We start from the raw sequence: 12,696 nt of genomic DNA on the forward strand, positions 1-12,696 counted from the left end.
TGTTTAGAAAGTGTTAGCTTTCATGCAATAGCAATGTTTTCACTTGGGGATTTTGGGCTTTGAATTTGGCTGGAGAGATTTGGATATACCTCAAAGAAAAGAAGACTCATCATAAGTAACAACCAGTATATTTTAGATAAGAAACAGAAGGCTATTTGATCTTATTAGAAAGCATTTCGCCCAACCTATACTTACAGCTAAATGCAAAGGACTTCTTGCTGATGTTGAATCTGTTTCCTCAAAAAAGTTATTTGTTTTCTCCAGAAGCTAGAACAAACAAAAGAAGGAAATCATTTATATCTATGATGAAGAGGTAAAGTACATAACATGTATATTTAACATGTGTCCCCTGAGTTAATAAGAGACACTAAACCTAGATGGAAAGGAATTGATGTTTATGAATTGTTCTTCCCTAAAACTTTTCCTGTCTTTTAATTTGCTATGAAATACTGGGGATTCTTCAGAACATCTGAGAATTTTATGCAGAGATTGCAAGGAAGATAGTAACAGCAACATTTATAATACGTCTTCATTTAAACAACTCAAGGCTGGATGCAGAATGCTCCCACCTATTTTTCCACAACAATAACTCTATGAGGTAGGTTGGCTGAGAATGACTATACTAAAATCACCCAGATGGTTTTCTTGTCGAAAGAAGACCTCACTGTCTTCCAGTTTCTAGTTCAGCAACTTAGACCAAACTGGCTCTCAGTTATTAATTATCTTGTGTTTTTTAAATTTCTCATCTCTTTTTCCGAATCATATCAACAACAATTATAGCTTCTATAATTCTATAATTATACCCTCATTCATTCTCTTTCTAACCAGAACCTTTCAAAGCATTTCTTCTGTAGCACTTACTCACTTTGGTATTTAATCTGCCTTCAGTCAGTCATATCTTCTTGATTCAATGTTTTCTTGTTTTTTGTATTCAACTATTTTTAGGTTTCTCCTGACATACCAGGCCCAGTTGACTTACTTGCAGAAAACAAGTCCAGAAGCACTCTTTTATAAATAAAAAGTATTGCTTTTGACAAATATTCATTCCTTAATGAATATTAAGGATGAATATTTTTCAAATATTATCACATATTATCCATTATTTTTATATTTCTCCTTTTTCCAATAATTGTCCCATCTTAAGAAAACATTTACCAAATAAAGTCATCTACCTACTCTCATGTTTAATTATTTAGGTATAATTTATACATAAATTTTCAGATTCATACTCTTTTTACTGCATCACACAAATTAAATAACATTTACTACAAATCATGTATTTCTCAATAATTTACTGAAGAACAAATAGTAAATCTTTAACTCATTCTGCCATTCTTTCACTTCAATTTCATCCCAAATAATTTAATCACTAAATCACTTCTATTTTTAATGTCATGCATTCTGATGGAAGCTTTTCGTTTAGCCTCCTCTGTACTTCCAAAACAAATTTTTATTTCTCTCAGAATTACCCTACATTTTGTCTGCCTTTTAACATTTAACTGTAAATTGATTTTTTAATTTCAGTCTTTGTAATTATCTTTTTGTCTACATACACATTATAAAACTTTCATTGTTTTTTGCAGCAATTGTTCATTTATGTTCATTTATATACCGTTGTTATTAATGCCTGAGCAAATTGCATTCATTCAAAATGTTGTAATTTTGAATGTTATAATTTCCCCCCAAAACTATTATGGTTATTACATTACTGCCATTCACTGGAACATAACATGCAACTATCACCAACCTATGGATTTCTACTTCATATACAACCAGAACAATTTAGATTATACTAATTTATATTTTCAGACATGATTTTAGCCTTTTCATCACTTCACAAGGATGAATTCATCAAGTCTGCCCCACAAGATCAGATTACTTGCATTCAGATCTATGTATCCTTTTCCTTAACCATCGATAAAGTTTTTGTTTCATTTTACACATATTACAAATCTGGAGGAATAGCAACATTAAGTAGATGTAGTGGAACATATATATTTTTGGATTCCATCCCTCTAGATTTTTTTTTAGACTCTTGTTTTATATATACATAACATATATGTTTAGCATTTTTTTCCTTTTAAATTAGATTTCGATATATCTTCTATGGTTTTTAATCCTGTGAATCCCACTTAAACTGATTGTATCCTACCCACCTTATGCTGGATTACAATGTAATAAAGATTTGATTTGATCACATTCTTAGTACTTTTCACTTGTAGATCAGTTTATCAGATTACCTAACACAATTGTATCTGTGCCAGATGCAAATTCTATACAAATGGTAAGGATAATACCAGCACATTTAGCAAATTTTGTGTAGGATATCAGGAATTCAGTCAAAGCCCTGTTCACCACAAGCACACTCACACTATTCTATTCAAGCTAAGAATACTAATCTAGAGGCTACACATTGTTGCCTGTGTGACACCAACTAGAGTGTGTGCAGCGTACTGACACATGGAATGATAATTGAACTGAACACTTTGAGTGGAATGCTGACTGTCACTACGGTACATTTCTTTTCAATCTGTGTGAGACAGACAAGCCGCCACCTTCATTGGAAGGCAGATGCCATTGACTTTTAAACATTCTTTTAACGTGTTTCAGTTAAGATGTCAAGAGAACCAGACCTCGGTAACAGCTGCAATAGATTTTATTAGATTTTGCCAGTGCATAGTATGAGTATAGTACTTCAACCATTTGTTTTCAGTTTCATGAGCTATGACTGTATTAATCTCAGGCACATAAACTCTAAAAATAAAATGCCTGCTAACTCTGTTCTTGGTCTTTGCTGCTCATTCTTCAAAAGGCCTTCCAAATAAAAAGCCAATTTTATTATTTCTAATTAGTTTTATCTCAGTCCATGATTATGACCAGGTTTCCCAAGGATCAACATGAAAACACTAGAAATCTTTTTTATACAAGGTGACAAGTCAATTTCAGAGTGAAAAAAAAGGATGGAGATAGTCATTTTTCATGGGGAAAGAAATCCAGATATAGAAGTATTTTTTAAAATACAGTCAAGCTATTAATCAGAAAGCAGATGAGATACAGGTAAATAAAGGTTAATTGGTTTGCTGCTGAAAATACTGAAATCTGTTGTAATGTAATCATAAACACAAACTTAAAACTGAGAGCTCTTTAGGTTTTCAGCTGCACACAGCAAGAAAATAGGCAATGACAAATTTACTGAAAAAAATAAACTTTAAAAAAACTGCTAACAGTTTTTCAGCTCTTAACAAACTTATTTCTTCATACTAATTGAAGATAAATTACCATGGGAATTTTCTATAATTTTATATGATGCTATTAAAATTGATGTCCTGGAAAAATGCTTTTGCCAAGTTTCTATATAAATACCTCCAGGCAATAGGATTTGTCAGCCTAAACTGGCTCATAATAAGTATTTATTGACACATTTGAAAAAGGAATAATGTGCCTTTGGGGAGTACAATTATGACTCTGACTCCTCCGTGTTTGATCAGCAACTATAATCACACGAATTAGGTATCTGAGATTATGCGTATTAAAGCACTAATAAATTTTCAGTTTCACTGGTGATGGGCCTTGGGACTTAATGTTCTCACCCTTCTGTTTAACTTCTATACGAAACAGTCGGGAGAGGTCATTTATTATTTTAGGGCAGGATTCCATAAAGTAATCAATATCAACCCCGAAGCTTGAGGGACTATCCACTATTGCTATTGTTGCTGATATATTGTATAACTATAATTATGATTATTGTAATTCACAGTACTATTAATTGAAGTAGCATTAAATTATTTTCAAGTCATAAATAGAGGTAATTGTACTATCTGAAATCTCATGAAGGGGTTGATGTGCTGAAGGTTTTGGAGCACTTTCCATAGGCTTCTGAACTTGCAATCCAGAAGAATTTCACACCTTGATTCTGAATATGCTTGGCTTCTCTATCAACTTTATGTTGAAGTAGTGAAGTAATGAAAATGCTTGTATTTGCTTGTATGCTCTCCTGCATAGCCATATTCCTGGGCAAATTTACAAGCGTAACATTGTTCAGTGTCAAAGAATAATGATAATAGCTCTGCAAAATTAAGGATATCTTTTATTTGGCAGTCACTTTTGCAATGCAGCATTTCAGCACTGTTTCAGGCCTACTCACCAGTTCTAGACACTGCCTGTGTCCATAAGCAGCAGCATAATGCACTGTATTATAGCCATCTCTATCTTGGATTGAAGGGTTCGCTTCATTTTGAAGAAGAAATTCTAGACACCTGTGAATTGTTTAGAAATATAAACCAAAATGTTACCATTTAACTATATGTAATGACTGATACCGAGATAAACATTCACTGTAATATTAAAACTGTGTAATACCAACTTTTTATTTCTACTTTTTTTTTTAAATTTGATTTATATGCCACCCTTCTCCGGAGACTCAGGGCGGCTTACAATGCGTTAAGCAATAGCCTTCATACTTTTGTATATTTATACAAAGTCAACTTATTGCCCCCACAAACTGGGTCCTCAACTTACCTACCTTAGAAAGAATGGAAGGCTGAGTCAACCTTGAGCCTGGTGAGATTCGAACTTACAGTAATTGCAGACAGCTGGTGTTAATCACAATGCTATCAGTCTGCTGAGCTGCCAGGCCTGTGATGCTTAACAGAATCCTGTACCTGTTGAATCTTCAGTTCTACCATATTCACTGGGATTTTGTACAATAGTAATGGCCTGGAAGTTATAGTCTTGCTATAAGATCCAATTAAAAGCATTCCCACTATACCATTTTCTAGAATGTTTTGTTTCTATGAGTGAATTAACCACATATTAAATAACGGTATTTAATATGTGGTTAATTCACTCACTTATTTTCCCTGAAAATAAGACTCTGTCTTATATATTTTTTTGAACCCTGAAATAAGCGCTTGGCCTTATTGCCATGCGCTCAAAAGCCCAATTGGGCTTATTATCAGGGGAAAACAGGGTATTTTTTTTCCTATGCTGGGGATTAGCCAGATTTTAGTTACATTCTTCTCAACTGAGGGTTCCAATATGTGGCAATAAGAGTTGCTATCTATACAGCCAGAGACAGCTTTTGTGTTTCAAATAACCACACAGTGATAATGAGAAATGCTTTTTGTCACTTTAGCTCTTCAATTACTATCTGCTGAAATGTTATTTGCTATACAGCTATTCAAACTGAAGAAACTGTTCTGGATATTGGAGTCTAACATAGTTCTCAATAATTACTAAATGTTAATGTCAACTGTTTTTATTATGTTTCCTTTCCTTTTGTTTCCTTTTTTAAGGAAACTCTTTATGACAGAGATTTGATACATCACTAACCACTATGCATATTCAAGATATTAGTTATTGATATAACAAAAGGTACAACAATAATCAGAAAGATATACCAACTTGAAGTATCAAGTTTATGAAGGAAAGATTTTCCTTACAGTACTTATTACAATCTTCTTGACATAAAGACGACAGAACCAATTTTCAAGCCTTATTAAAAGGCTACAACAACAACTAACACACACACACACACACACACACACACATCTTTAAAAACACCAACATACATAGACATAACTAGGTCAACACATGTAGACAATCTTCTATGGATTTCTGGGGTGGGGTTTGCCAGGAAGGAGTATAGCACTTTGAAATTAGGGGATGTTAAATCTATTCCTTTACAAAAGTCAGATTTGCTGAGATTTTTAGATGTCTATCAATTATTACCTGCTTTAGGGATGGGGAATCTGTTAGAATTAAGATTTTGATTCTGAAAATTAATGGATTCTAGTTGATTCCAGATAACAAAGGAAAATTTTCTGGCATAGACAGCAAATGTTTGTTTCTGAACTTCTTCTTCTAAATCCTTGGTATATACCAAGCTGAAATAAATAGAGACACCTGCAGAAAAACTCATTTTTGGACACTGTTAAGATCTCATTACATTTTCCCACCACCACTGTATTCTCTTAGTGATATCCAGTGGAACTTTTCCAAGTGACTTGGAACCTTTCGAGTTCTCATTAAATAGAAGAATGTAGAACCTAACTAAGGTAGTTTCATGTGACATGCCACCAAGATCCTTTGAGGGCAAAATTTATTGTAATTGTCTTGACTTGGATTCTGCAGTTTTGGCAATTAGATAGTAGTTGAGTCCAGGAGAGCTTCAAGGCATAACAATGCGTTCAAGGAACTGTATAGAGTTCAAATAGACATTTATTTGGTCAAACGTTGCTTCTCATGGCTTATTCAGGTAATAGAAAGGGAGTGTTTAGCTAGATCCAGGTGTTTATACATTTCTTCTTAAAAGCAGGAATAGTAGAATTTTAATTAAAGAAAGTAAGCAAACATCTTTCTGGGAAGGGTGCTTGAGCTGTTGGTAGATAATCAGATCCAGACAGTCTTGAATAAAATTGACTTTTAACAGAAGTATACCTTGGCCTTGGTCTTAGTGGTCTTGGCACTAAATGTGCCTTGATTAGGTGGTGGGATAATCCCCTCTCTTTACAAGCAGAGAAATGTGGAATTCTATAGGACCTTTCAAGTGTTTCTAATACAATCAATTATTTTGGAGTGACTGAGTTAGGTCTATCTCTAGACAATGCTACTGGGGAATTTCTGCTCAAGGCTATATCATTTAAATGGCTTTGGTGCCATACTGTTCAATGTTTACATTAAACTGCTGGGGGAGATCATATGAAGTTTTTAATGAAGTCCCATCAATTTATTGATAACCTGCAGTTCTGTAGCACCCTATCAGTTTCAGGTAGATTAGTTAATGTAACACTTCAGTAATGGGGTTTATTGGATAAAAGCCAGTAAATCTATCCTCAACCCAAAAAAGATGGAGTTTTGTTAATGGACGGTAAACAATTTAGGTGAATAAGTGACTCATGTTCAGTCAAAATGATTAAAGCAATATTATTCCCCCAAACTGTAAGCATTGCTCTTTTTAGCTCTGCATGCAATGCCATGATGCATGTATGAAAGGAGCTGTGCTTGTGTCATGATGTTGCTTTTGTCATTTTGTAGATGCTACGTAACTTTTTAAAATAATTAAATATGAAATATGTCAGTACACATAAACATACATCTACATCAATAAACAAGAACCCTACAGTAAGCATTTTATGGTTTCAGATGTCAAATCCAGCAGTAAACAGAGACACAGAACAAAACTAAGGAATGACATAACTGCAATCCACAGAAGGAGAAGCATAATGCAGAGATGTGGTCAAAGCGCTGTACTGATACCAAACTTACAATGCAGCTTCTTTTTCTTTCTTTTCATTGGATCTTTCAATTTCTTCAGAGTTTTCATGGGAGTTACCCAAAATATTCTTTCTGAATGAAAAAGGCAACTCATTTTGAGATTCTTTGGTATAAACTACTCTTTATCGTTTCACTTCAAGCAGTAAATACATTTATGAGTGCTACCAGGAAACTTTTTAATATAAATGTTTCACAGATTGGCACGTGGCAAGAGTCATAAAGAGCACTCAGAAATGGGAAGTATTTCTAGGGTCCTCGTTCTACACCACAGCATCACATTCAGCTACAATATTGTTGGAATTGCTTTCTGATATTTATCATTTCTGCTCATCTTTGCTAGAAACAGTTTCCCTCACTAATTCCAACCTCGTCCTAAATATCGATTCAGCTATATAATTTCACCGATAAAAGTCTCCATGAAGCTCCATATTTCCATGGAGAAAGTAGTGTATCCAATCTAGAAGGAACGTTTTATTGGATACTCTACACAAATACTACTTATGTGTTCAACTCCTCTACAATTTTCTCCATTCTAGACTCTTCCCAAAAGGCTTCTGCAATGGCAGAAATTGCAATCATGTCTAATTCAATGTAGGTACAATATGAATTGGTGTTAGCTGTGACACCAGTATTGGAAGACAGTGGAGTAATTAAAAAAATAGTTGTTGGGAATACTAGGGTATAAAAGTATTATTCAATTTTAAAGACATTATTTTCCCATTGGCAAAAGTACAGGTAGTCCTCGACGTACAACAGTTCATTTAGTGACCATTCAAAGTTACAATGGCACTGAAAAAAAGTGACTTATGACCATTTTTCACACGTATGACTGTTGTAGCATCCCCATGGTCATGTGATTTACATTTGGATAGTTGGCAACTGGTTCATATTTATGATGATTGCAGTGTCCTGGGGTCGTGTGATCATCTTTTGCTACCTTCTGGCAAGCAAAGCCAATGAGGAAACCAGATTCACTTAATAACCGTGTTACTAATTTAAGAAGTGCAGTGATTCACTTAACAAATGTGGCAAGAAAAAAAATTGGAGCAAAACTCACTTAACAAACTTCTCACTTAGCAACAGAAAATTTAGGCTCAATTATGGTCGTAAATCGAGGACTACCTGTATAGATGAAACACGTAGAATAGCTAATCAGAACAAGTAACAATGACAGCCATAGTTTCCTCCTCTCTAAATCCACACACCATTTCTTATGTAAGCACAAACTAAGATCTATGAAATACCTGTTTGCAATAGCCTGCTAATTCATTGAAGGAGGCATGAGGCCTACAGCTTCATAATTGCTATCTTAGCAAGGCATTACATTATTAATTCATCTTAATGATGTTCTTAGCTTGCCCATTATTATAGTCATATTCTTCTTCAATACAGAAACCTTTTATGTATCCATTTAACTTGCAACTGACAAGTGAGCTAACAGCAGTAAGAAAACATTGCCATAGTTTCTCTCAAATGTTTAACAAAAACATTGTGGTTCATTTAAATTCTTCTGAAATTGATTTGTTAATTTTTAATTCTAACATAGACAAAAACACTACTGAAAATGACAAAAAAAAAAAAATCTAAATGACCAAATACCACATGTGTGTATTCACAGTGATGGAGAATAAATACAAGCAATTATAGAAATACAGGTGGTATTTTAATTTATGTGTACAACTGTACACACAAGTAGAAAATTTGCAATATGTGGAACTGGGCTTTATTTGATTGATGGTTTAAAGCATTATAAATAATTTCACATATAATATTACCCTCAAAAGACAATATAAATAAATACCATGCATACGTGAGACATTATTTAATTAGATTTCACAGTCTACTCAAACTACTTGGAAAATGATATAACATGGAATTTTTAAATGTTAACTGGTTGTATCTCTGGTTAATATACAGTATTATTATCATTACTAAACCAGTTCTCTCATCACCCTTAAAGGTTTAATTAATACTGTATATGTCCCCTCAAGGTCACTGTTTGCAGAACTGTGTAGCGCTTAGAATTACAAAAGCTTTTTTTTTTCTAAAGCAATCTTTTTATCAAGACAGCTCCAAGTAATATTATGCTAAACTAGGTATTTTTTCTATGCATGACTTTATTTTTCAATAATGAAAACTAAGGGGGAAGGAGATTAACTCAGTCATTCATCATAATTCTCTGTCTTCAGGCACACACTTTTCAAATAAATCTTTTTCTCAAGATTTAAACATTTTTCCAATAACCTACTGGGGAAAAGGTCATGAATTTGATGGCACATAGTAGTATGATCCACCAGGGAATTTTTATGATTTTAATGTTTAAATTATATTGAACTCAACTACCAATGGGCGAGATGATCCTAGGGTTTTTTTTTACTTCAACTGTATGGAAATTCATAGCTCCAAAGAAACCAGCTATTCAATTATAGCCTTTCCCCAGAGCTCAAGATATTCTTACTTGCTCTCAGAATAGAGGCAAAAGTGCCTGAAGTTTATCATTTTTAAAATATGATTAAATCATGACTCTATTCTGTTTCATAAGCACAAATCTTGGCTGAGCCCAGAAATTTCTTTCCAATTTCAGTTTTCTAGATAACAATGTGTGTGTGCTCACACATGTGGTACAGATATACATATGTCTATGTATCTGTATACATGCCAGGATGTGTGCGTGTTTGTTCAGTGAAGTTCTGCTGACACTGAGATAAAAAGATAGGTTTGTTAGGATAATGGTCCTTTAGGAGGTTGGAGAACACTTCACATCAGCATAGGAGATAATATTGGGGTCTTGGCTAATGAAACTAGAGAAGAATAAAGAACACATGAACTATACTATTCATCCATTTACTATGGTAGAATTGTTCTTTTAACTGAAGCAAAAGCTCCTTTTACAATATATATATAGGGTAGACTAGTATTTTTCTTAAGGCATACTTAATTAAGGAAATGCTCAGTTCATAAGGTCTATTTGATATGTTAACATGGCAAGCCTTCTTCATGTAACTATAAATCAGATACATATACCAAAAACAGTAAGTTTATAAGGACAGCAGGGATTGTCTGCAGCTGTCCATTTTTGCAAATCATGTCAAAATACATATTTACTCCTTTCAATGCATGAAATTATAAATGTTCTCTATTCCCTAAATTTCATCATAATAAAAAACTATTTCTTTAGAATTTGATGGAATTGTTTCAGATATTATAGGATATTTATGTTTTGAGAAGTAGTTTATAGAGAAATACTTCATTTAAAGTTATCATTTTAAAGAATATTTTTGCTAGAAATCTTATGCATCTGATATAGAGAACTACATTACAAAATGAGCATCAAAGCCAGAAATATTCTGGCATAGTGGAACACAACATGCTTATAATATCAACATTCACTCAAACTGAAAGAAAATTTAGAGATTCAATCATGGGGATCAGGAGCATTAAGCATATAAAGAGGATATTTTAACTCCATCATGTCATGCTCCTTACAAACTTTCATCCCATTGCTTGAAACTTAATACTATTTTACATCTTTATATGATAAGAGTTTTCTGAATGTCTCTTCTAATTCAAGAAAATTCAATATTCAGGGGAAAAAAGCCTTAAGAATACCAGTCAATAAGATTTTTGAGCAACAGGACAAAAAAAAAAAAGCAGCTGTCATTTTTTTTGTTCAGTAGTTTTGCTAACACTTTGGAAAGCATATAAAACATTTATATACCATATCTAACCATGTGAAAAACAGTAGCAAGATAAACACAAATAAGGGAATAAAATATAAAGAAGTTGAAGGTGGTTTATGCAGAAATCAGCAACCTGGAAGAAACTATGCAATTGCAAAAGTAACTCAATATGGAGGAGCAGGTAGTTACTGAAAGCAATTCTAGCAGCTGGGACATTAAAGAGGTATTTGATTCAAAGGAGAGTTTTTGCTTAAATGAGATTGCTGGATGAAGAGAATAGAAATGACAGAAAAGAGAACAGAAATGAATTAGAAACAAGGAATACAAATAAGCTTGTTTACTTTCTGTCCATGTCTGAGGCTGCAGCATAATGTAAAGCTGTTCGTCCCCAGTCATCAGTTTCATTAATATTGGCCCCCGCAGTTACCAGCATCTCAATACATTGAAAATGACAATTTGCAGCTGCATAGTGCAAAGGTGTTCTGCAAAATAAATAGAAACATATTAGCCAAGGCACTACTTGAGTAACAGGATACGGTTATGTTAACTGTTTCTGACAGCAACGTTACTATAGGGAGAATCCATTTCGAGATACAACAGCAGTATTTAATTGAATGCAGAACATATTCTTTCTTTTTCAGTGAAGATTTGAAATAAGTACACAAGAAATGGCTAAGAATTGAGCAAACAAAAAGGGTAGGAAGTGCTATTCAGCTAACTATAAACAAAGAATAAACCATAATAAACCACTGGCTTATTGTAAAAATAAGTAAGATTTGTTATAAAGGAAAACATTATACAGAAGCTGTTGTTATTGTAGTTAGAAGATACTCATATGGCCTTTATTGCATGCCCAGTGAAAAATTAATGATTTAATTTTAGGGGAAATACTTTCAGAAGGTAGGATAAGTGCATTGTTTCCTCTTCCAGATGACAAAAAGTTGCTTGGTTAAGGTGCAAAAATACAAGGGATAACTCAAGAGTGACTAGAAGAAAGTTAAAAAACTCTGATTCAGCTGCTTAAATAATGACAGAGACAGAGCAATGGTCTATTCTACACTTAATATTTTTATACTGAATTATTATTTCTGCCATATACTGTATTTCCCCCAAAATAAGACCCTGTTTTATATTTTTTTGACCCCTGAAATAAGTGCTTGGCCTTATTGCCATGCACTCAAAAGTCCGATTGGGCTTATTATCAGGGGATGTCTTATTTGGGGGGAAACAGGGTAGATGAATTCTGGTGCAAAATAATATAGAACTAAACTATTTAAATCTTACTAGGAAAGGGGAAAGAATATACCATTAATATAGCATGCATCTCTCTCTTTTAGGATTACACTTTGGACAGGAAAGGTTTATTTCCTATGAAGGAAGTTGTAACCTTATACAGTAATAAACATAGCCATTGCTGTCATATGTCTCAGTCTTAATTCTATCTTGTTATGTTTGCACTTCACCTAGTTGGTATAGTATAAGTAAATTTATTATTGCTGTTGTTATTATACAATCTCAAACTTTTACTTTTACTTTGAGGAGAGGGGAGGGGAGGGGAGGGGAGAGGAGGAGAGGAGAGATTAGGACCAGTTAATCTACATCCTTCAATGGATTCCCAGTCTGAAAACAACCTATTTCCCTGTTGCCAAACAGAGGTCTCCTGCATTATCAGTCAAAAGATACAGTGCAAACATTATATTTTTTTCCTCCATGACAGATTTCCTCAGAATAAAATATGACA

At 33.6% G+C, this 12,696-nt stretch overlaps 1 protein-coding gene across 8 annotated transcripts in view; it reads right to left on the minus strand.

Annotated features, from left to right (window-relative positions):
- Window positions 1-12,696, minus strand: part of ANKRD44 (ankyrin repeat domain 44) — a 139,433-nt gene that overhangs the window by 30,105 nt on the left and 96,632 nt on the right. For 4 of the 8 annotated variants that reach the window (XM_034429972.3, XM_034429955.3, XM_034429929.3 and 1 more), the window contains exons 14-17: window positions 11,297-11,437; window positions 7,267-7,347; window positions 4,145-4,256; window positions 196-267 (exon numbers count right to left, since the gene is read on the minus strand). In XM_034429972.3, coding sequence (XP_034285863.2) covers window positions 196-267; window positions 4,145-4,256; window positions 7,267-7,347; window positions 11,297-11,437 — 406 coding nt within the window. The remainder of the gene's footprint in view (window positions 1-195; window positions 268-4,144; window positions 4,257-7,266; window positions 7,348-11,296; window positions 11,438-12,696) is intronic. The other 4 variants (XM_087882129.1, XM_087882128.1, XM_034429946.3 and 1 more) reach the window with 1 other exon arrangement.

The sequence above is a fragment of the Pantherophis guttatus genome, chromosome 1, assembly GCF_059756535.1.
Source record: "Pantherophis guttatus breed Tessera chromosome 1, ASM5975653v1, whole genome shotgun sequence".
Taxonomy (NCBI): domain Eukaryota; kingdom Metazoa; phylum Chordata; class Lepidosauria; order Squamata; family Colubridae; genus Pantherophis; species Pantherophis guttatus.